General features: G+C 34.8%; 1 protein-coding gene across 3 annotated transcripts; it reads right to left on the bottom strand.

Annotated features, from left to right (window-relative positions):
- Positions 1-956: 956 nt before the first annotated feature.
- On the bottom strand, positions 957-21925 carry vezf1a (vascular endothelial zinc finger 1a). 3 transcript variants are annotated; one of them, XM_051121551.1, is made up of 6 exons: positions 21849-21925; positions 10545-11314; positions 5722-5791; positions 5469-5634; positions 2841-2876; positions 957-2595 (listed from the first exon to the last, which is right to left on the bottom strand). In XM_051121551.1, exons 1-6 carry the CDS (start codon positions 21882-21884, stop codon positions 2237-2239), a joined length of 1437 nt encoding a protein of 478 aa, XP_050977508.1. In that variant the 5' UTR covers positions 21885-21925; the 3' UTR covers positions 957-2236. The 3 variants fall into 3 exon arrangements, with proteins under 3 accessions (XP_050977508.1, XP_050977509.1, XP_050977510.1); XM_051121552.1 differs by having other exon boundaries at positions 10545-11311; positions 21849-21888; XM_051121553.1 differs by lacking the exon at positions 2841-2876.
- Positions 21926-25793: the final 3868 nt, after the last annotated feature.

Genomic DNA, 25793 nt, shown 5'->3' with positions numbered 1-25793 from the left:
TGTAGAGGAAGTGGCCGACATAATGTACCTAAATAACCTCACATTGGTGGCAGAAACGTGTAGTGAGCAACAGCTCACTCTTCTTGCTTATTATTTGTGTTTTCATCAACGCAAAAATGTTAAACTCTTTAGTCCAAACAGACCCACCCACCGCAGTAGAAATTTCCAGAGGCAGTCTGTAAACATTCTCCATTATTTTAGACTGAAGACATGCTTTTAAGTTAAATGGTGCTTCTGGGCTTCAGCTACAAGAAAATACTATCATCTACAGAATCCAAACCACTGGAGCCAAACAAAATGAGCAGGATGATGCTGCTGTTAAAATAACCACAAAAAAATCTAAAACAAAACAAAAACTTACAACAAAAAATTAGGCATAATAAAACATAAAACAAAACAAAAGAAATAAAATCAAAGTGAATTATATTTACAAACAAACATGAATAATTCCAACGCATTTTCCTGGAATTTTTCATGTTCATTTCCTATTCTCAGCCCATTCCTTTACAGAATATATACTTTTTTGAATAGGGGTTTTGCGAACATTATATAAAAATACTAAAAACAAGGTTATAAAATACTCGTAGGCAAAAGTCCAAATTAAAACTTTAAAGGGCATAAATGTGGTACTCCAACCAACAGATGGCGCTGTTTTAAATGAGCTGATTATCTACAGCTCATAAACCCGGTCCCAAATGGCACACTTGGCCCTCATTGTCCATCTCTGAGTCCACAGTTTGGTCAAGTAAGTAGTTGTCGTAGACTGTCATAGTTAACGCTGGGAAAATAAAACGATGGTTCGCGAATCAGAAAAATTGTTCTGTATCAATTCCAAGATTTTGGATGAATGCATCGTGATTCTCTCTCAAATCGATTCTGAGCTTAGTTTTTAACAGCAGATGGCATTGCATGCTTTAGAAACAGCCGTGCTCTGCTTGCTACCAGTTCCTAACACATACTTTTTTTTTTTTTTTTTTTAAGATTTATTTTTGGCGTTTTATGCCTTTATTTATATGCGGGATTCGAACTCGGGACGCCCACAGCGCGATGGCACCATATGTTGATATATGCGCGGTAACCACAAGGCTATTGGCGCCAACCTCCTTACACACACTTGAACCTAAAATAATCATTTGTGAAGTTCGAAAAGGTTGAAGCGAACTACAAGGATGTTCATAGTGGGCAGTTTACATTGATCTCACGTCATAAAAGCATTCTGAGACGTAGTGCGATTTCATGACTCAGCCGAACACACAAGCGCTCTTTGTGAGCATTTGAGTGTGTTGTTAAAAACTACATTACAGCGCCATCTGCTGTTAAAAAACTAAGCTCAGGCTCGATTCCAGAAAGAATCGCAATGCATTCAGAAAAATCTCAGAATCAATCCACGCATCGCGATGCATTGATTTACTGTCGCAGCCCTTGTCATAGTAGTCTGCTGTGAAGTCTGCACCACTGTGCAAAGGGGGCGATCTTGAGCACGATTCTCAATCATAAAATGACAAATGGGATACTCTACGAACACATCAAGTGCACCATTTGGGACACATATTTAGATAATACTGCCTCTTTAGACTAGGGATATGCTTTCAGTGCAAGACTCTCTTTCCTTCCTCCAAACGTTTTCTTCTGTATGTGAAAAGAAAACATGCGACAGCTAACAATGGCCACGTAAACAATAAGAGAACAAAGCTGCCCTCCCCCTCAGAAAAACTGAAAAGTCGTAAACAGTGTCATGACGAACACCATTAATAAAAAAAAAAGTTCTCTACTGTACCTCTTCAGAGTTGCCACATGTACAAATGCACGCACACACTCACACCCCTGCGCGAAATCGAAATAATGCAAAAAAATATTTTAAAAATCCTCCCTCGCAATGGAAGCAACAGTTCATTTCAAACGAATTTCCTTAAATACTGATTAGCAGGTTACAACTTTATCGAAGAACCCACCGGCACTCTGCTTATTAAAAAAAGTGTTCGAAATGCACATCGATTATTGCATTTGTCCTTAAAAATGTCCGTCGTCGGGGTTTGAAGTGCTCAGAGGAGCTTGCGAAATGCCCCCGCTACAGAGCTGCTCAAAACACAAACAAATTCGAAGGCCAGAGAGAGTTGGAAATCCGTGCAAATCTTCTGCTAGTGTTGCAATGTAGCCACGGGATGAGTTTGTTCACGCCACTCAGACGTCAGCAGCACGGCAGCCAGGGCAAGAATGCTGTTCAGCGCCCCCGGTTCTACCAGGGAGAAGACGGCAAGACTTGGGACAGGAAGGGCATAGTGTCCATAGGTCTCATGGCGATGTTGAGCGGGCCGCCGATGTTCATGGGCATGGGCGTGGTGATGGCCACCGGGTGGGCGATGTTCATGGGCGCTGTGGCTGGGATGTTGACGGATGCGATGTTCACGGGGCCGGTGATTGTAACCGGGTGCTGCAGGCTGACCGGAGACGTGATGTTGACCGTGTTGGTAGAGATGTTCATCTGGGCTGCTATGGTAACGGGGTTGCTGGTGTTGCCGCGGTTCATTGCAGTGGTGATGGGAGCTGTGGCCGAGACTGGAGTAGTGGAGGCCGAGTTGCACACTTCATTGTTGTCTGTAGAGCACGGAGAAAGAGACAGGAGAAGCGTTAATGCTTGTGTTGAGGGTTTGCGTGTATTCTGTTCCCAAACTCTCTGGGGGTCTAGACTGGTGTGACAAATGACCTAAACCAGTAGATACATGTGAGCATTTGTGAAGCATTTGAACTTCCTGTTATCAACACCGGAGACAGAAGAGAGCAAATTGTTATTGTGAGTGTATATCTGCTTTTCCACTTTTTTTGTTTTGTTTCATTTTTACCTTTTCGGAGCCCTGAGTGGTTCCACTGCCAATCTCCTATTTAGAAACAGACAGAGGGTTATGATGGGCAGGCAGCTGCCTGCAGTGATGCATTATGGGACTTTTAGCAATGCAGGGCTGCAGCATTTATGCTTAGTGTGAATTCAGACATGAATATGGTGTGAAAATCTAATTTAATGTGAATGTTGCAGGTTCAATACAGGTTAAGCTCTATCGACAGGATGTGGACGTTAACAGAGAGAAAAAAAAAATCTCATCCCTCAGTTTGCAAAAAAAAAAAAAAAAAATTGCCCATTATAAGGGTATTACTGTTAACAATGTGTTACAAATTCTTTGAATCCTAAGGTGTTATACAATATAATAGCATATATGATAATATAATAATATGTAATACAGTTGAAGTCAAAAGTTTACATACACCTTGGAGAATGTGCAAAATGTTCATTATTTTATCAAAATAAGAGAGATCATACAAAATGCATGTTATTTTTTATTTAGTACTGACCTAAATAAGATATTCCACATAAAAGACGTTTACATACTGTATAGTCTACAGGAGAAAACAATGGTTGAATTTATAAAAATGACCCTGTTCAAAAATTTATATATGGTTGATTCTTAATACTGTGCTGTTACCTGAAATGATCCACAGCTGTGTTTTTGTTTAGTGATTACTGTTCACAAGTCCCTTGTTTTTCCTAAACAGTCAAACTGCCTGCTGTTCTTCAGAAAAATCCTTCAGGTCCCACAAATTATTAGATTTTCAGCATTTTTGTGTATTTAAACCCTTTCCAACAATGACTGTATGATTTTGAGATCCATCTTTTCAAACCAAGGACAACTGAATTACTCATATGCAACTATTACAGAAGGTTCAAATGCTTAGTGATGCTCCAGAAGGAAACACAATGCATTAAGAGCCAGGGGTGAAAACTTTTAGAATTTGAAGATCAGGGTAAATTTAACTTGCATGTAAGTATCTTCTGTAGATGCTGAAAACCCAAAGAATTTGTGGGAACTGAAGGATTTTTCCTAAGAATAGCGGGCAGTTTAACTGTTCAGGACAAACAAGGGACTCATGAACAACTATCACTAAACAATAAAAAGGAAAAAAAAAAAAAAAACACAGCTGTGGATCATTCAGGTAACAACACAGTATTAAGAATCAAGTGTATATAAACTTTTGAACAGGGTCCTTTTTATAAACGTAATCATTATTTTTTCTTGTAGACTATATGTCTTTTATGTGAAATATATTATTCAGGTCAGTGCTAAATAAAAAAATAGCATGCATGTTTTTCTATCACATGATTAGATGTTATTATACTATATTATAAAAAATACTTTTTAATATAATACAAAATAATTTACAAAAAATTACATGGTAATCAATAGCATGGTCACAGATTCTGGAGAGAATTTGTCTTGAAACCAAAACATTCAGAGATTTTAGCCATTTGAAATATACAATTCTACTAAATTCTAACATTCTACAAAAAAAAAAAAAAAAAAACAACTCAGTCAACAACAACAAACTGAGCTAATCATGATCATGAAATACAAAAAAAAACTAAACTACATGACAGATATAGATTATGGGATGGGAATCAGTGGGTTAATTCATGAAAAAAAAAAAAAAATCATCCAAAAGAACACATAAATAGCGCAACAGCTCTAAGACAAACTGAGGCCTTAGACATGAATTTGGCCGAACTCTATCCATTAAATTCTTAATTAAAGTTAACGACAGAGCAAATTTGCAGAGTGCTGCTGACCTCTTTTCATCCCTGCATTAGATCTGCCCCTTGACCTACTCCTGACCCTGTCATACAAGTCTTTAGAAAGGATCCGGTTCAGCCAGAGCAGTTTCTGCCTAAAGCAAAGCGCTGGTCTTCTCCACTGACATGCTTGACTAACTTAAGATCTGAACAAACGAGTCAAATGCCATGACCAATGAAACATGATGGACTGCACAACCAAAAAAATGTCTAAACAACTCTGTAAAATCACGGTGAAACAATCCTGAACAAACATAAATGATGCCAATGGCACAGGACTTTGAATGAAAAAGAATCAGTCAAACCATGTTCAAGTATCATTCTGCTCAAAAAAAATAGCTTGTCTACTTTACAGAGACATCACTACCAAGATTCCGTGTGCTTCATCAGATACCCATTATTTTCCAACTAAAATTGGCTCCTAAAACCTGCCGTCAAACCAGGAACATGTAACCAAACCAAATAGTGTCCAGAATAACTTGTAACTTCATGAAAACACTGAATTAAATTACTGTGGATGTTAAAATATGTTCTGAAAAGTTGTAGAAACCACAATGGGATATAATTTATTGTAAACAGATTACGCGGCCATCCTGGCCGGTTCTCAGAGAGGTTTAAAAATCTCCCAACCGAGCAGGAAAAGAATAGTCACCTCTCATAACCTATTGCACTCGAGTATGTGGGAGAGTTTGGAAGCTGAGAGCAAAGAGAGTTTAGAGGAAAGGATGAACAGTGTTAGTAAAACAAAGCTGGTGCTAGAGCTACATGAGTCACCCAGAGAGGCTGGGAGAGTTGTTGTACGCACTACCGGCCGATTGGCGGTTGGGACAGCCAATCACGTTGCACTTACCTTTGTTACAGGCGTTGTTGAAGTTGCTCTGGCCGTGTGTTTTTAAGTGGCTGGTGATGTAGGCGGCGCTCAGCATCTTTCCGCACACGTTACAAGTGACTTTCCCTTCGTGCCGAATCATATGCGACCGAAGTCTGTCTTTGGTGGCAAAGGCTGATGTACAGGCCTATTACAGACATAAGACATGCAGAATTACATCATTTACAAATCAAAGTCCTCAATATGAATCGGATAAAAGGGTTCCTGTTCTTACCGTAACTTGGCATTTGAAAGGTCTCTCTGAAGAATGAACATGCTTCACATGGCAGCTGAGATGGTCAGGCCTGAAAGGAGAGGGAAAAAATTAAAAACACGGCAAGGAAGAAAACAGCATCATGTCTTTGTAACAAAGCCACTGGATTTTGGTACCAGCTGCATCTGTGTGCACTTCAGAAAAACAAAACCAGCAGGCTCAGGTGCTGTACTTTGCCTCCGAGAGACAGTTTTGATGAGTGCGCCTGTGAGCTGCAGATCCATCAGGTGCCGTGAGCTAAAAAGCACGTTCGCAGATGTGGCTTACAGTAGATGCTGGTTTACACCAGCAACTATTCACTGTTCACAGCTGCTAACAGAACATAATGCTGCGTTCACACTAGAAGTTTTGGTGAGAACATAAGACATTTGTAGACAGTAAAGACATTTGTAATGATACAAAAGATTTTTATCTCAAATGCTGTTCTTATGAACTTTCTATCATCAAGGCATCACAAAAAATGTTTCACAGTTTGCACAAAAATATTAAGCAGCACAACTGATAATAATAAAACATGTTTTTAAAGCAACAAATCAGCATATTAGAATGATTTCTAAAGGATCATGTGACACTGAAGACTAAGACTAGAGTAGTCATGCTGAAAACTCCACTCACAGGAATGAATTACATTTAAATATATATATACACACACAAGTAGAAAATGGGTCATTTAAATTCTAAAAAAAAAAGTGTTCATAATAGAACACTTACTGAATTTTTTATTAAAATTAATAATAATTTAGGTTCCCCAAACTTTGAAATGGTGGTGTGTTTCTAAAAATCACTAAAATGTTAACTAAAAAAAGTTGCTAAACTACAATAAAACTAAAACTGACACCATGAAAAATAAAATGAAATTAACTTGAATTAATATTTCAGCTAGTTGCCAAAAATCAAGTTTCACTTGATGAACTAAAATAAATAAAACTGAAATAAACATTAATAACTATATCTACATTAAAAATAAACAAAAAAACTAATTAAAATTGAAGTAAAAAAGTTAAAATATACAAATACAAACTATTTCAAACCAATGATAAAAACTACAATAGACAGCATCTATTAATCAAATAATAATAATTTCAAGAAGTATCTATTTTAGTATTTCAAAGTCACAATTTCCTCTCATACTCATAATGAAAGTATAATACCAGTTTTTTTTAGATTTTAAGATTTTTAGTGGTTTTTTTTTTAAGGATGACTGTTCTGCTCACTAAGCCTGTATTTATTTGTTCCAAAGTACAGCAAAACAATACAATTTTTAATTATTTTACTATTTAAATGAACTGTGTTCTATTTAAATATTTAAAAAAGTAATGTATTCCTGTGATTTCAAAGCTGAATTTTTAGCATCATTACTCCATTCACACGATCATTCAGAAATCAATCTAATATTCTGATTTGCTGCTCAAAAACATTTATTATTATTATTATGTTGAAAACAGCTGAGTAGAATTTTTTCATGTTTCCTTGATGAATAGAAAGTTCAGAGGAACAGCATTTATCTGAAATAGACATCTTTGGTGACATTATAAATGTTTTTTTATCATCACTTTTAATCAATTTATAGCATCCTTGATAAATAAAAGTATTCATTTCTATAATTTCTTTCTCTAAAAAAAAATTATATACTGACTCCAAGCTTTTGAATGGTACAGTGTATAAAAAGCTTTTTTATTTTAGATAAATGCTGATCTTTGGATCTTTCTATTAATCAAAAAATCCTGAAAAAAAAAATACTCAACCGTTTTAAACATTGATAATAATAATTTGAAAAAAATATTTGTTGAACAGCAAATCAGCAGATTAGAATGATTCTAAAGGATCATGTGACACTGAAGACTGGAGTATTGATGCTGAAAATGTAGCTTTGATCACAGGAATAAATTATATTTTAAAATACATTCAAATACAAAGCAGTTATTTTAAGTAGTAAAAATATTTCACAATATTACGTCTTTTGCTGTATTTTGGACCAAATAAATGCAGGCTTGGTGAGCAGAAGAGACATTTAAAATCTTGACTGGTGGTGTATTTTGCAATCTTGCTACAATTTGAAACAAAATAACCGTGAAAGCAAATGAACAAGGACATGTGGAGGAGAACCATTTAATTTAGGTTTAAATAATGCACTAGATATGAACATGACGACCTGCTGAAAGAGACCGGGACATTTTGTTTTCAGGTGGTGTTCTCAGAAACAGCCAGAGCTCTAAAAACAGCCCCTTTTATCTCTGCGCTTTGACTTGTGTCAGTGCGTGATTAATAATCCGAGGATTAATTTCAGGGATAGCGAGGCCTCACCGATGCCTTCCCGGATATTTAGGGACGTTATAGACGAGCTATAGACGAGACTCCTAAAGCAGCCGTATGTCTGCGGCCCCTGAGTGACTCAAAGGAAACCCCAGCGCTGATCCTCTAAGACAGAACAAACAGGAGGGAAGGAGGGAATAACAGAGGAATAAGAGCACCCCCTCCTCCTTCTGTTCACGCAGACCCTCGGCATGCTGGGCCCTACAAAGGCAGCCAGTCAGATCCATTCACAACAACTATAAATCAGCCAGCAGCAGCCAATAGGAACGAGACGACATTAACATCATCAGAACAGCAGATGGTGGATTCAGCTCGAGCTTTGAACACATATTTCAACAGACAATATTAAACGCACTGACATCATCAGAATCCACAAACAGCCTTGTTTCATGCAGGATGGAAATGAGTCACGTTTGCCATTAATGCATATGCTCTAACACTGTTTACAATGAAAATATATAACTATTTGTACAGATTTACATTAAGAACGGGTTCTTATTCAGAACCAACATTAAATCATTAAAGAAAACACAAATATCAAACAATATTCATGATGTATGTTTCATTAACAATCATACCAAGCTACTAAATCTACAGTGCAAAATGATGCTTTTTAGCTCAGTTCTGAGCTTATAGTCTAATTTAAATACTGTCTGAAATAATCAAATGAGACACAAACAAACAAAAACATATATTTTAAAGTTACAGTCCGACCAGTGTAGCCCAATATGCAAACAAATTACTCTAATGAGCCAGTTATTTTAAATTAATCAGTAAAAATTTGTGTCAAATCAAAGCAGTTTATGGTTTGAATCATTCTGAGCTGCTCTGAAATAAAGGTTATTTATTTTTCTGTAATTAACTTGAAATGAACTGTTACTGTACTCAAAACGTGCAAGAGTTAAATCTGATTAATTACTGTATTTAAAAGCTACTGATTATTTATTAGTATTTTTTTAAAACAACTTTATAAATGTTGCAATAAATGACAATTAACAACATTAATAATAAAAATTAAATACACTTCTGGGCAAAAATATAGGGACTGTAAGAGTTTCTTTCATGTTTATTATGGCTGCATTAATTACCAAAACAGTAATAGCTGTAATGTTGTCAAAAATTATTACAATTCAACATTTTTCTTTAATCATTTTTTTTAATGTAATTTATTTCTGTGATGGCAAATCTGATTTTTTCATCAGCATAATTGAATGTAGTCTTCAGTGTCACATGATCCATCAGAAATCATTATAATATGCTGATTTGCTGCTCAATAAATATTCTTATTAAGATAAATGTTGAAAACAGTTGTGTTACTTATTTTTGTGTAAATAGTAATAATTATTTTTCAAGATCCTTTAAAGAGTAGAAAGTTCAAATAAACAGCAATTATTTAAATAAGTATTAATATATATTTTTTAAAAATTAGAAATTTACTAAAAAACAAAAACAAACAAAAAAACATTTGACCCATAGTGTATGTTATCAAAAAATGGAAAAGGTTTCTCAAAAATACTACAGGAATCATTAAAGTACATATATATTAATATTAAAGTATATATATATATATATATATATATATATATATATATATATATATTAATATAATACATATAATATGTAAAATAAAAATAATAATATATATATATATATATATATATATATATATATATACACACACACATACACACACTATAAATATTAATATATATATATTTTTTTTTTAAATTATACATTTTCTTTTGATCAATTTGATGCATCCCTGCAGAATAAATGTATTAATTCAGTATCTAAGGCTATCTTCATGGCAAGACTTACAAACAAAAAATAAATACAAATAAACACAAGGTTAAATATACAAGATTTTTAAAATTAATATATGTGACCATGGACCACAAAACCTTTAAGTCTTAAGTAGCATGGGTATTTTTGTAGCAAAAGCCAAAAATACATGGTATGGGTCAAAATTATTGATTTTTCTTTTTATGCCAAAAATAATTAGGATATTAAGTCAAGATTATGTTCCATGAAGATATCTGGTAAATTTCCTTCAGTAGATATATCAAAACTTAATTTTTGATTAGCAATATGTATTGCTTAACACTTCATTTGGACAATTTTAAAAGGCAATTTTCTCAATATTTAGATTTTTTTGCACCTTCAGATTCCAGATTTCAGTTGTATCTCGGCCAAATATTGTCCTAACACAACAAACCATACATTAATGGAAAGCTTTTTTTTTTTCAGATGATGTATAGATCTTTTTTTTAAAAAAAGGACTGGTTTTGTGGTCGAGATAGGATTAAAAAAAAAAATCTTTTCAGTTAAAATCTTACTAAACAAGTTGGAATCATTGAAGAACCAGAACCGTTCACTAGAATCTGGACCAAAATCATTAATTTCCTTATAATTCCTAACTTTAAAAGCAAACACACTGGTTAAATATAAGCAAGTGCAAAAGCTTTACTCACCTCGAGAAGCCTTTTCCACACACAGAACAGACATAGGGTTTGTGGACGCCTCCGTCGTGTGAGCGCACGTGGTACGTCATGCGATCTTTCCTCTTAAAGCGCTGCTGGCATATAGGACACTCAAACGGTTTTTCATCTGAGTGCGACAGCTTGTGACGGTTCAGATGGTAAACGTCCCGGAAGGCTTTCCCGCACATTTCACAGCCGTGGTTCTTCTTTACGGGTTTGGGTGGCTTTTTGGGAGCACTGTGTTGGGTCACGTTGGACATGGACGTCGGAGACATGATGGTAGAAGCGGAGGACGTGGAAGTGGTCGCCGTGGAAAAGATGCCAGCGACGGTTGAGATGTAGGCAGGGTCGCCCGTGGTCTCACGGGGCATGGTGGAGATGAGTGGGACCATGGTGGGTGCCGCTTGTGCCGTCTTTTTGGGTCTGGACACCATTTTAATGCCGGTGTGGCAGGACTCGTGCCGGCGGAGGTGGTAGCTGTCGCGGAAGGCCTTGTTGCAGTAGCCGCAGATGAACGGCGTCTTGCTCTTGTGCTCTTTCTTGACCACAGGCATTGGACCACCTCCTCCACCATTGCCACCCCCTCCTCCCCCCGTCCCACTGGCTACGTTGTCCTTGAGGAGCTCGGCGGCACTGACAGGGGGCTTGTGGTCCAGGGGAATGGGCATCACAGGCTTCTGGTCCTGTGGCTCAGAGTTTAGCAGTGGCAGCAGGCTGTTCGGGGCCACCTGGTGCTGGTGGTGAAGGGCTTCATTAGCCTGCTGGAAGAAGAAGACAGAACCAGGCAGGGGGGTTAACAACGGTGATGCACGAACCAAAAAAATAAAAATTACAACACTGACCAAACTTATGACTGATAGAAATATGCTAGAGAGAGAGAGAGAGAGAGAGAGAGAGAGAGAATTTCTACACTTAATAATTAAAAATAATAAATAATAAAATTAAATACTGAATAAAATTAATAGAATTATATACAATTTTAATAATAATAAAAAATATATCAGATTAATAAAATAAATAACAAATAATAATAATAATAATAATAATAATAATAATAAACTTACTAAAGTTAAAATAATAGGATGAAATAATAAAGACTGAATATTAAACAAAATAAAAAAGAATAAAAATGAAATAAATTACCCCCCCACAAAAAAAAAACATTTAAAAAAATAATTAAATACATAGATACATAATAGTATAAAACACTAAAAAAAATTAACAGAATAAGCTAACATTTTAATAATAATAAATAATATTAATAAAATTAATAAATAATATTAATAAAATAAAAGTAATAAAATCAAGAGTCTAAGTAAAATTAAAATATTAGGATAAAATAATAAAAATTGAATACGAAATAAAATAATCTGAATAATGAAATAAATAAATAAAATCTCAAAAATAAATAATTTTAAAGCTGTTGTTTGTTTAAAACAACAAATAAATAGACAAACACACAATAGTACAAAATACTAAATAAAATTAATAGAATAAAAAAATGGATAAGAAAATATATTTGCGTAACAAAATAAAATACAAGTAAAATTAAAATAATAAAATGAAATAATAAAAATGGAATACTAAATAGAATAATGAAATAAAAAAAACTCCAAAAAAAAAATCTTAAAACTGTTATCTGTTTAAATACACATAAGTAATAGTATACAATACTAAATAAAATTAATAGGATAATAATAAAAAAATATGCAAGACAAATAGAATAAAATACAAATAATAAACTGAGTCAAATTAAAATAATATAATGAAATTATTAAAAATGGAATACTAAAAATAGAATAATGAAATAAAAAATAAAATAAATCATTATAAAATCTATATAATCATTATCTGTTTAAAATGAAATACACACACACACACACACACTATATATATATATATATATATATATATATATATATATATATATATATATATATTACACCATTATATAAGCTACATTTAACATATAATAATAATAATAATATATAATACAATATAATAGAATAGAATAGAATAATAGAATAAATATGCACATATTCGCTGTTGCACAGATACACTGGTTTTTACTTTTATTTTACTTTTCTTCAGGTAAAAAGGGCCATTCTCAGGAGAGTTTAACTCTGGGGCTCCAGTACGTTTGAACAGAGATGGAAAAACTCTGATCTCACTGATGTAGATCATAAAGTCCATCTTGCACAGAGTTGCTGTTTGTGTGTGTGTGTGTGTGTGTTCTGTGTTCCCATCAGCACTTCCGGCAGCCTGTGGGGTGACTAACGATGAGCAGAAGTTCAGGAATGAACACACACGCTCACGTTACATACATACAAACACACACTGGACACGACAGCTGGCAGGAGGAAGAGGCACTCCATTGAGAAACTTCTCATTAAATCAAATGAGTCAAGTTTCCCCCTCTTCAACCACAGAACAGCATGCTGGGCTAATGACTGGACTCAGAATTCCTGATTCAGAATGATTCACAGTGTTATCAAAAGTGTCATCTGGGCCCCAAACTAATGACACAGATTACGCTGCAGTCGTGATAGAGCACATGCTGGCATGAACGCTGGGTCCAGGGCAAGAGGCTGTGCGCTCTGATTAACTGAACTCAAAAACAACGCCGGGCCGCTGAGGAATCTAAATCTGTCTGGCGTAAACCGATCTGCTGAGATGCTCCCAGTTCTTCATGTGACTGCAAAATTAACCGTAACACAAGTAAGATGATTCAGCGGGTCAAGAACAAACTCAGCTAAACCTCTGAACGAGATGACGAGGAGATGTGGCATTTATACTAGATAGAGGTGTTTAGTGGACATGAATACATAGTTGCATAATTAATCTAAGTTCAATCACCCACGCGGTCTTATTTCTAAATGATAACAATTTGTCTGTGTCTAACTTTTGATAAAGCCATGCCGAAACATTCAAAAACTATGAGAACAGTTATTATGCTTAGGTATGAAACAGCTTCACAAGGAGTCTTTTCAACCATTTATAGTTACGATATAAACACTGATGTCTATTGTAGCAATCAAAATACAGGAAATCATCTGTTGAAAGTAATTTTCACTTCAAACTGGCGCTTCAAATAACATTTGTTGATTATAATGTTGATTCTAAAATGTTTATAACGTTGTTTATAACAATAGCAAGTGACTGCTAAAAATGTATTTTTCATTGAATCGTTCATTTAAAAGATTTTACAAATGCGGATTCATTCAATAACTAAAACAAGCAAAGTATTTTTGAGTGAGTCATTGAATTGTTCGTTCAAGAGATTTGTTCAAAGAGATTTGTTCAAAAATGTTGATGAAACAAGTGAAGTATTTAGGTGAGTCACTGAATCATTCATTCAAGAGATTTTTCAAAAATGCTGATTTATTCAGTAATGAAACAAGTAAAGTATTTATGAGTGAGTCACTGAATCGTTCATTCAAGAGATTTGTTCAAAAATGCTGATTCATTCAGTAATGAAACAATGAGTACTTGAATTGTTCATTCCAGAGATTTGTTCAAAATTGCTGATTCACTCAGTAATTAAAGAAGTGAAGTATTTATAAGTCATTGAATTGTTCATTCAAGAGATTCATACAAAAATGCTGATTCATTAAGTAATGAAACAAGTGAGTCATTGAATTGTTCACTCAAGAGATTTGTCAAAAATGCTGATCTATTCAGTAATGAAACAAGTACTTATGAGTGAGTCACTGAATCATTTATTCAAGAGATTTATTCAAAAATGCTGATTCATTCAGTAATGAAACAGTGAGTGTTTGAATTGTTCATTCCAGAGATTTGTTCAAAATTGCTGAATCACTCAGTAATGAAAGAAGTGTAGTATTTGAGTGAGTCATTGAATTGTTCATTCAAGAGATTCATACAAAATTGTTGATTCATTAAGTAATGAAACAAGTGAGTCATTGAATTGCTCACTCAAGAGATTTGTTCAAGATTGCTGATTTATTAATGAAACAAGAGAAGTATTTTTGAGTGAGTCACTGAATTGTTCATTCAAGAGATTCATACAAAAACGCTGATTCCTTCAGTAATGAAACAAGTGAAGTATTTGAGTGAGTCACTGAATTGTTCATTCAAGAGACTTGTTCAAAAATGCTGATTCATTCAGTAATGAAACAGTGAGTGCTTGAATTGTTTTTTCCAGAAATTTGTTCAAAATTGCTGATTCACTCAGTAATGAAAGAAGTGAAGTATTTATGAATGATTCACTGAATCGTTCATTCAAGAGATTTGTTCAAAAATGCTGATTTATTCAGTAATGAAACAAGTACAGTATTTATGAGTGAGTCACTGAATTGTTTGTTCAAGAGATTTGTTCATTTATTGAGTAATGAAACAAGTATTTAATGATTCTAGAGACTTTCAAAAGCGCTGATTTATTCAGTAAGAACACAAGTCAAGTGTTTACGAGTGAGTCACTGAATCATTCATTCGATCTGTTCAAAATTGTTGATTCATTCGGTAATGAAAAAAAGAGAAGTCTTTATGAGTCAATGAATCGTTCATTCAAACATTTTTTAATATAAGTCATTCAAATTAATAAAACCTTTTTGAATAGACTACAGCAAATAATATATTGTCACAGCCTCTAGTAAATTATATGTTATTTTGCTTAATTCAGAATCGTGATCTCTATTTGAAAACAAAAAACTGTGATTCTCAATTCATCCAAAATTGTGCAGCTCTAATAAATGGAAAACATTACTTTCACAAATACAACAAAGAATAAAGAATTGATTTGAAGTCTACATCTGTGAAAGCCACAGCAGTTTAAAAATGTATGATGCAATTTTATGAAGTGGTTTTGTGACACAATACTGACGCACTTCGTATTACAAGTCCTATTACAAAGTGCATACTTTCCCATCACGAGTGAATTATTTAATTTCAGAGCATAGAAGTATGTGAATTGGGATCCAGCCAGCTTGAACACACAGCAAAACTCACCTCGCAGGCCTGGAAACTGAGGTGGATGTTTGTTTGTTTGTTTACTGAGGCTTCTGGGAGGCTGGACACACTCCTTTAGTTCTCCCTTACACACACAGAGCAGCGTGAGGGATTTGTTTACACAGCCAGGGGCAAAAGCTTACAGACACTCACTGCTAACCTACATCACAAGCACCTGCCCTGGCAGACACTGATCTCTGAGCCACAACACCAGGACAAACGAGAGGGAAAAAGAATATACAATGATCACAAACACATCAACAGCCAAACTGGGACTTGTATGAAAGTTAAAACCAATGCATTTATGAAGAGTCCTAACAAAGTGGTTTACCAAAATGAATCCGACTTCTCAACCACTGCCTGAGGCGCTCAAAAGACACGATAAAGTGCGGCAAACACCCTGTTCACCCGCTATTGATGTTCAATGGAGCATCTAAAACAGGCACAGCCCCCACAAACCACAGAAACAGCCCCAAACCAGCTCGGTTAAAAAAAGAAAAGAAACCTTACCCAACTGCACACAGCTAATGAGCAAAAATCAAATGTAGATTGTAAACCATGAATGAAGTCAGCAAAAGGTCAAAGGTGGCGTTATTAGGGCTCGGCCCCTGGGGGAACATCTTCCCCTGCCTTGATAAAATAACAAGGCCTGTCAATTCTCAGAGGCAAAGGAAAATAATGTTGGGTTCACTAGTTGTCCTACAAGTTAATTGATTAGTATACTAGTTCACTTATTTAAAAAAAAATAAACGACAACAACAAAAAAAAACAACTTGATTAAGAGGGTTTTAGCATGCTGACAGTTTTACACTACTGCTATTACTAAAATAGTTAACACTTTATTTTATTAAGGAACACTCACTTAAGATTTCTTTCATGTTTCAATTTTGATAGTAACTTTGTTGGCCAAAAAATGGAATCCAGAAAAATTAAAACGGAAAAAAATGGAATTTGGAAAAAAAAATTAAATGGATTTCATAGGGCCCTACAGCCATTCACTGCCATTATAAAACTTGGAAGAGACAGGACATTTTTAATATAACTCCAATTGTATTCATCTAAAAGTAAAAAGTCTTATACACCTAGGATGGCTTGAGGGTGAGTATATCATAAGGTAATTTTCATTTTTGGGTGAACTTTCCCTTTAAAGTGTCAACTGTGATTGCTAAACTCTGTGTTGAGTTTTGTGCACAAAAAAAAAAAAAAAAAGTATTTTCATATTTAGCATGATCATTTGATGAGTATTTGGCTTGCAAAGCATTGCACTGCATTTCACTTCATGATGTACACATTATTTTCTATATGCTGAAAAAATCACAGCGTGCTTAAAGTCTTGTAGCAACCTGTGCAGAAGTTCTGTCTTAAATTTGATTCGATTTGTGCAAAAAGACATTTAAAGATTCATAATTTTTATTTGTTAAATGTCTGTCTTTCAAATGCAGACAGGTGTTTGTCAAGTAAAAAAACTTCAACAACACATGATTTTTGCATTTCCATTTGCTCCAATAAGAAAAGAAAAATTAAGTTGAAAAATACGACATTACAAAAGGAGAAAAATTTTTGACAGAATGATTATGATGATTCATAATCATTCATGATGATTATAATGATTATGATTTAATGCCAAGGTGACAAAACTAAGCAGTGTTACATTAAATATTTTTAAAATGAAACTATACAAAAACTATATTTACAGTGTTAATAACACATCATCACAGTCTACAAAAATATGTAATTTTGCACTTGCTTAATCAGGAGTAAGTGATGCAGTTTGTCTCTGCAGACGCAGCAAAAAGAGGACACCGCAATTAAGATGCGCGCTCTCCTGCAATCACGGAGAGGGCAGGGTTAAATACCTGACCTCTCGCATTCAGCGTCATCCATCCATCTCGCAGGGCTGACCGCGACGCAGGCAGACGCAGGACAAGAAAAATGAACGCTTCTTTCTGCTCCTTATTTCATCTGCTCTATTGTGATGGACACAAATCGGAGCGGGGATGCCCTCACGGATCCGCAGGGGGTCTTTGTGCGGGAGTCTTCTCTGATTTGGTTCCTCTATTCATGAGGAGAACTGCATATCTACACACACACACACACACACAGACACAGACACACACACCTGCTCGCTCACTTCCTATAGCATCCCAGTCATCAGTTTACCGGGTACGTCTGGGGATGCGAGTCTAGACTAGGCCGCTGCGTGTGTGTGTGTGTGTGAACTTTGCGAGCGTGTGACGCAGAATGACTGTAGCCCTGCTGCGTCTTCACGCCACTCTGACAATTTTGATACAAATCGGCTCTGAAGGCTGAGGTCAGTGTAACGTAAATAACAGAGAAAACGAGTTCAGCGAGAGAATAAGGAGTTTTGAAAAGCCAGCGGCCGCACAATGGCAATCCGCAATGGGCCTGGGATGGATGCTGAAACACATGGTAATTCATTTTCGAGTAAAGCTTTCTTAAATTTGAATTTGAAAAGAAACAGCAAAGAAGAAAGGGTGATTAAACGGGCAAAAAAAACAGTACAAAAGGAACAGGGAGCTTGTGGGAAGGCGAACAGCTCATGACACTACACAACCCAGCTGTTTACAACTATTAGACCCTAAAGACAAATCCCAATGCATAATCTCCCTGCAGTTCACACATTTTCACAGATGCATCAAGCCTGTGTTTCACTGGGACTGGGGTGGGCGGTATGACCACAATCTTACATCATGCTATGAAATATTATATCATGGTAGCTGTACACATTAAAATACTTTCTGCAGGAAATTCAACCCCATAATGTTGAATGTGTTACATAATTATAGCACATGTCTGTTTTTGTCAATTAGAAATAAATTAAAGGCAATAAAATAATTGAATATTTTTCTAAATTGTCTATCATTTTTTCAATAATCTATTGATGTAAATATTTTAAATATGTGTTCCTGGACCACAAAACCAGTCTTAAGTACATAGACTGCATGGGTGATAATTATCGATTTTTCTTTTATGCCAAAAATTATTAGGATATTAAATAAAGACCATGTTTCATGAAGACATTTTGTAAATTTCCTACCGTAAATATATCAAAACTTAAGTTTTGATTAATAGTAGTTGCATTGCTACTTGATTTCAACTTCATTTGGTCAGGTTTAAAGGCAATTTTCTCAATATTTAGATTTTTTTTGCACCCTCAGATTCCAGATTTTCAAATAGTCGTATCTTGGACCAATGTTGTCCTATCCTAACAATTATACATCATTGGAAAGCTTATTTATTCCTCTTATTTATTTATTTAAAAAAACTGACCCTTATGACTGGTTTTGGGGTCCAGGGTCACATACATGTTTCATTCAATAAATTATTAAATGCACACCTATTTTTTGGTGTGTGTACAAAAAGAATTAGAAATAAACAGAAAAAATAATATTGTATTTTTCTATATTTTTTTCTTCAATATTATCTATTGACTTAAATACTTGTATATACTGGTATTTATACTTGATGGATGCAAATCTGAAGAAAAATTTCATAATTTTGTCATCAGTGCAAAACATATAATGTAACTTTTATTGGGCAACGATTAATCACGATTAATCACATCCAAAACAAACGTTTTTGTGTACATAATATATGTGTGTATAATGTGTATAATTATTTATATATGCATACACACACACACACACGCATGTATAAATTTTACGCTTATATATTAAATATATTGTGAATAAATGTAAATAAATGTAAATATTTTCAAAATATATACTGTAAAAATAAAATAAAGATAAAGATATTTAAAATAAAAATAAAGTAAAAAAATATACTTTATAAATACACATCATAAATATACACAGTACACACACATATATATTATACAAACAAAAACTTTTATTTTGAATGCGATTAATTGCAATTAATCTTTGCCCAGCATTAGATGTAACACAGCTAAAATCGAGGCTGTAATACATTGTTAATACAAGTCACTGTAAAAGAGCTGATATGATGCTAAAACCACAACTTTGAAAAAATGTGGCATAATTAGTAAAACAGACTGGTGTGTTGACACATTCATACCGTTTCTTGATAAACAGCATCATACCACCTGACCCTAACGGTGACGCTGCATGAAACATTCGAGAAAGTATCTCAGCAAACATTTCCACTCTAGTGAGTCGACTGAGGCATTGACTCCAAAAACACTCTCAGATGAGCAATGCTCACATCCCAGACGGTCGGACGTCACCACTTTCATTCATCATGAAAATTTTATCTTGAGCACAAGTAAATTTGAAAGCCTAAAGCTGTTAGGCAGGAACACCAAAGGCAAGAAGCGGATGGGCCCCGGAGATGACGGAGCAGGTCTAATGTTTGTCTCGTCTGCGCAGTGCGTCTGATCAACAAATGAAGGATGTTTTATGAGTCAGTGACTCATGAGTCACAAACCTACCCCAGCTCGGTGATAAATAGATTACGGGAATTCTACTTTCTCTAGGCTACACTAGGTCGTGACAGGTCACAAACGACCAACTAGATGTCCAACAACTGATTAGTGAGGTCAACCAGTTTATCAAAACCAACTTCAACCAAGTCAGCTTTAAAAAAAAAAAGTACATACCGAGACACCTGAATGATATTCCTACCCACTGAAGTGACTCACCCTCAAAGTTTAGCCTGGTGCAGTCTCACCAAGTTCATGACTAAAGCTCAACTCACCACTTTCACTATGATGCTCTATTAAAAACAAACTGCTTGGTCAATCACAGGGAAACAGCTGCTTTACCTGACGCATGTTTCAGCCTCATCCATACTAATCTGAATCTTTTTTCAATTAGAAAGAGACAGAAACTTTGCAAAACTGTGTGGCGGCATGTGTCACATTAGATCAAACTTGTCTAATCTCACTTCCCGAGGACTGACTGTGAAATGACTCAGTCGTGCAGCACTTCAAGGGCAAAACAGGACCTCAACATCCACTGCTTATGGAAATATGATATCTTGTATCAATATCAGCTTTATTGAAGCAAAGGTTATTATGTAAATTTTGTTTACATGTTTCCTAGAATATTTTGAGAAGATGTTACATACACTATTATGCTACACACAGGTAATAAACAAGACATGCAAAATAAATAACAGTTAAGTAAACTCATCCGTATGGCTCAACATGTGCTGAAAACAAGTTCCTCAGAATAATTTATAGTAGTAGTACATACAGTAAAACTCTCACTGACATCAAAAGCTATGTAATAACAAGGCATGATAAATATGATCTTCAAAAATATTAATATACATGTATCCAGTAGCAGAAAACCACACAGAGGAACCAGGTGCAATATGAACCAATGCATTTTGTGAAAGGTATAATGAAAAGCAGAAAGTTCAACAAAAGCCCGGAGGATAGAAATGACTAAGAAAGCAAAATGCAATCCAACTGAACACCTCATAAAGTGAGTTTAAATGTGAACAAGGTCTCAGTATCTGAGTCACTAGAGCAGCTTATTATTACATTGATTCTTGCTGTTTAAAAGTTGATGACTTTGGCTGTAATAAGTAAGTTATAATTTTACAATATATGATATACAATTTAAATGTTTTTATTACTTATATTTCTTAGAAAAAATATATAGACTATAGAAATTTCCATTGCTTTTTTATATTTTGCACTTTTTATACTTTTTTATATAAAAAATTACTGATATTTTCAGATTTTCCATTACTATGAGAACCTTAGTGGTACAGATGGAGGCAGAGGTGGAGAAAAACATAAAAAGAGATAGGAATTGATGATGGAGAGATGATCTGGTCTAGAGAGGGAGAGGAAATGGAGAGATAGATAGAGATGGAACAAACAGACAGACTGACAGAGGTGCAAACATACTGTAATATTTATAAAGAAGTGAACAGGAAGATGAATGAACAGATAGGGATAGGGGAAAAGATCTACAGAGGGAAGACAGATGGAGAGTGACAGGGTAACAGAGAAATATAGCGGGATAGATGGAGTACAGACAGAGGAGTAAACAGGGGGACAGAAGAAAAGAGTAACAAACTGATATACACAGGGCTACATCTATAGAGTCAGATAACAGGGGTAAAGATGGATACAGGGTTAGATCTTAAGAGATCCAGTGGTAAACACAGAGATTGAGTGTTACTACATCTAGAGAGGGAGCGCAGCTGGGCGCCCGGGACTCATCTACTATTGTTTTGCTCCAACTGCGCCTTTTCAAATATCTCTGTTGATAAAGCAGACTGAAGCGGACAGGCCGGTAGCGTGAGTGAGGGGAGCGCGGACGGCGTGCGAGTGTGAATGTACGTGTGTGTTTAAGAGAGAGAGTTTCTCACCTGGAATAAGAAAGAGCTCCAGCTCTGCTCCATCATCGCGTCTCACTCACAGAAACAAAGCGCTCAACATGGCAGAGCGAGACTTCCGCCACCCCGCGGAACGTACCACTCGCGGGAGGGGGGAATACAACAGCAGTCTGAATGAGTTAATGAATAAAACCCTACTCAGTTTTAGAGTGTGCAACTTTATAAACCTATCTATACAAGGTTTATGGTACAATACACTTTGTCTATGTTTTCGGAACAAATGTATTCAAGCACTGAATTTAGTGTTCGTCAAAACACCCCTGTTTTTCATCTCCATCTCGACTGAGTCTCGGGACGCTCCAAAAAACAGGAGTGAAGTTGATGAATAGCGTGGAACTGTCGCGAGACTCGTCATAACTCACTGCGCGAGACTGACTGCAGGATTTATCTGCATTTATACGATTAGACATGCACTATCTGTATGTGTACATGCAAATCCTATTTTATACATTTAAAAACAAAATTAGCATATTAAGGCTTAATTTATCTGTCTGTTATAGTGTTGGGGTTTTGGTTCATCTAAAATACTTGAATCTTTTCGCTACAAAGATTTGTTCAGAATCGTTCATTGATTCATTTAGTGTCATCTATGCATCCATGCTCCAATACTGAATGATTCATTGAATCATTCACTTAACTGAATCGATGCAATCAAGCATTCTCAGTTCAGTTCATTTAAAGGAGACTTCACTTCCAGAACAACAGTTAAAAAAATAATTTACTCAACCCCTTGTCATGCAAGATGTTCGTGTGTTTCTTTCTTCAGTCGTAAAGAAATTATGCTTTTTGAGGAAAACATTTCAGCATTTTTCTTCATATAATGGACCGCTATGGTGCCCCGATTTTGAACTTCCAAAATGCAGTTTACTATGGAAGCAGATTCGACTCATTAATAATTCACACAAAAGACACAATGCACACATGCACAAAAAAATATATATATATATTTACAAAAACCAATTCACGTGTACAAAATAAGAATATAAATTCATAAAATATGTTTCACAACTGCAAAACACAATTCACAGATGTACAACTGTGTACAAAAATTCTGAATGTTTAAAATTCACGAGTGTATCACGGACTGTGAGTGTGTGAATAGCCTTTTTTGCGTGCGTTTTTGACAAGCGGGTCACTCATACTCTTTAGCCAAGATGAGCGTTTGAGATTGAAAGTATTTAAACTGTATTTTTTTTAATGAAAATTGCCGATCATTTCGCTAGATAAGACCCTTTCTTCCTCGGCCGGGATCGTTTACAACTGCATTTGGGATTTATTAGAAGCATTTTGGAAGTTCAAAATCGAGGCACCATATCAGTCCATTATATGGAGAAAAAAGCAGAAATGTTTTCCTCAAAAAACATAATTTCTTTACGACTGAAGAAAGAAAGACATGAACATCTTGGATGACAAGGGGGTGAGTACATTATATGTGAATCTTTGTTTTGGAAGTGGACTTCTCCTTTAAAGGGTTAGTTCACCCAAAACTGAAAATTCTGTCTTTAATTGCTCACCCTCATGTCCTTCCAAACCCGTAAGACCTTAGTTCCTATTCGGAACACAAATTAAGATATTTTTGATAAAATCTGAGAGCTTTCTGACCCTGCATAGACAGCAATGCCACTACCACATTCAAGGTCCAGAAAGGTACCAATAACATCGACAAAATAGTCCATGCGACATCAGTGGTTCAGCCATAATTTTATGAAGCTACAATAATACTTTTTGTGCACAAAAAAACCTTCAACAATTCATCACCTCTGCGTCACCCTAGCGCCATTTTGGAGAGTACCTGATGACACATGGACTATTTTGTTGATGTTCTTGGTACCTTTCTGGACCTTGAACATGGTAGGACCCTTGCTGTCTATGGAGGTTCAGAGAGCTCTCAGATTTCATCAAAAATATCTTCATTTGTGTTCCAAAGATGAACAAAGGTCTTACGAGTTTGTAATGACATGAGGGTGAGTAATCAATGACAGAATTTTCATTTTTGGGTGAACTATCCCTTTAAGAATGAGATGCCCTAGTTGATTAGGTTAGTTCAAAACGAAATGCTCTGAATGAGTCATTACATGGAAGTGAACGAAAATGACTCGTTCGCTTAAAAGATTCTGAAACACCAGATGCAGTAAACCTACGTGGGACAGAGTTGTGTGCCCTTTTTTAACCTGATTTATTTCTATAAATCCCCCAGCAGACACATGATAATGATTAGCTGAAGACGCAGAGACAGCCAGGTCTATTTTAGGATCGTTTTATAATTAAGAGCGACACAAAGAGCGAGTCCTGAACTGAATTACCTTAATAACCCGATTTATTATCAGCGGGGTTCCGTTCTAATAGGTCACAGAGAGATTAAAAGGTCATGCTTTATAAGAATGTTTTTTTTTTCCAGAAGCAGTATAATAGCTTTTGCGTGGCTACCAAACATTAAATGTTAAATGCTAAAAGCTTGTAATTAGGACTTCAGTTAAGATTTCGGGAATATTTTTACTATTTTAAAAAACTTGTTGAAAATTGTTTTCTATTTAAATATATTTTAAAATATAATTTATTTCTGTGATCAAATCTAAATTTTCAGCATCATTACTCCAGTCACATGATCCTTCAAAAATCATTCTAATATGCCAAACATTTTACATTATTATTATTATTATTACCAATATTTAAACAGTTGAGTACTTTTTTTCCAGGATTTTTTGATGAACAGAAAGATCCAAAGATCAGCATGTGTAACATTAAACACTATACTATTCAAAAGCTTGGGGTCAATATATATGGAAAATAAACTATAGAAATTAATACTTTTATTTAGCAAGGATGCTTTAAATTGATCAAAAGTGATGACAGCTTATAATGTTACAAAAGATTCCTATTTCAGATAAAAGCAAATCAGAACATTAGAATGATATTTGAAGGATCATGTGACTGAAGTAATGATGCTAAAAATTCAGCTTTGAAATCACAGGAATAAATTACAATTTAAAATATATTATAATAAAAAACTGTTATTTTAAACCATAAAAATATTTACAAATGTTACTGTTTTTTGCTGTATTTTGGCTCAGATAATTAGCAAGTTCTTTAAAAAAACATTAAAAATCTTACTTTTGAGTGGCAGTGCATATTAATGACATGTTTTACTTTTATTACAGTTCCATGTTCTGGTATTCTTCATGTTTTTTTTTCTGAGCACAACAAGAATTAGCATTATGAGTGAAGAAATGTTCTGTGCACAGAGCTGTAAAGCGTCTTTTAAATTTTTCCAGCTATGACACTGTGGTTGCATCAGGACCTGATTTGTACAGTATGTTCTTGTGGTGAATGTGATATGAAATGTGGCCAGTTTAAAAATCCTCTGTGGTGACCCTGTAAAGCACTTTTTAAATAGTTTATGTTTGGCACAAAATTGTCTAAAAACCTAAACAGAGAGGGGAGTACAGATAATGTTTGATTAGTTAAAGAAAGTGAGTTTGTGTAGGGTTTGTTACACGTTACATGTACTTACTATTACAATAACAATTAATTATGCATAAATACATACGTACATAAGTAACCCTAAGCCAAACCATAATCCCAACTCTAACCATGTAGTAAGTACATGTAGTTACTTAATATTACGCAGTACTTAAATGTATAATTACACTGTAACAAGGACACCTTAAAATAAAGTGTAACCAAAGATTTACATTATGTGACAAACACTTTCCATATGTATGAAGATTTTCTATCAAAACAACAAAGCCAAGAACATATGTTTTATATTGGGTTTAGAAGATTTGTTTCAATTAATGGTTGGATAAACTAATTTTAAATTAATTGGTTAAACTTATTTTAAATATTTAATATGGATTTGATATTTTATTTCCTTTGACTAGAGGACTTTAAATGGACCCACTTTAATTTTAGTTTTAA

This window comes from Labeo rohita, chromosome 10 (assembly GCF_022985175.1).
Source record: "Labeo rohita strain BAU-BD-2019 chromosome 10, IGBB_LRoh.1.0, whole genome shotgun sequence".
Lineage (NCBI taxonomy): Eukaryota > Metazoa > Chordata > Actinopteri > Cypriniformes > Cyprinidae > Labeo > Labeo rohita.
Note: the sequence above shows the minus strand (reverse complement) of the source record. Positions and strands in the feature narration are given on the sequence as shown.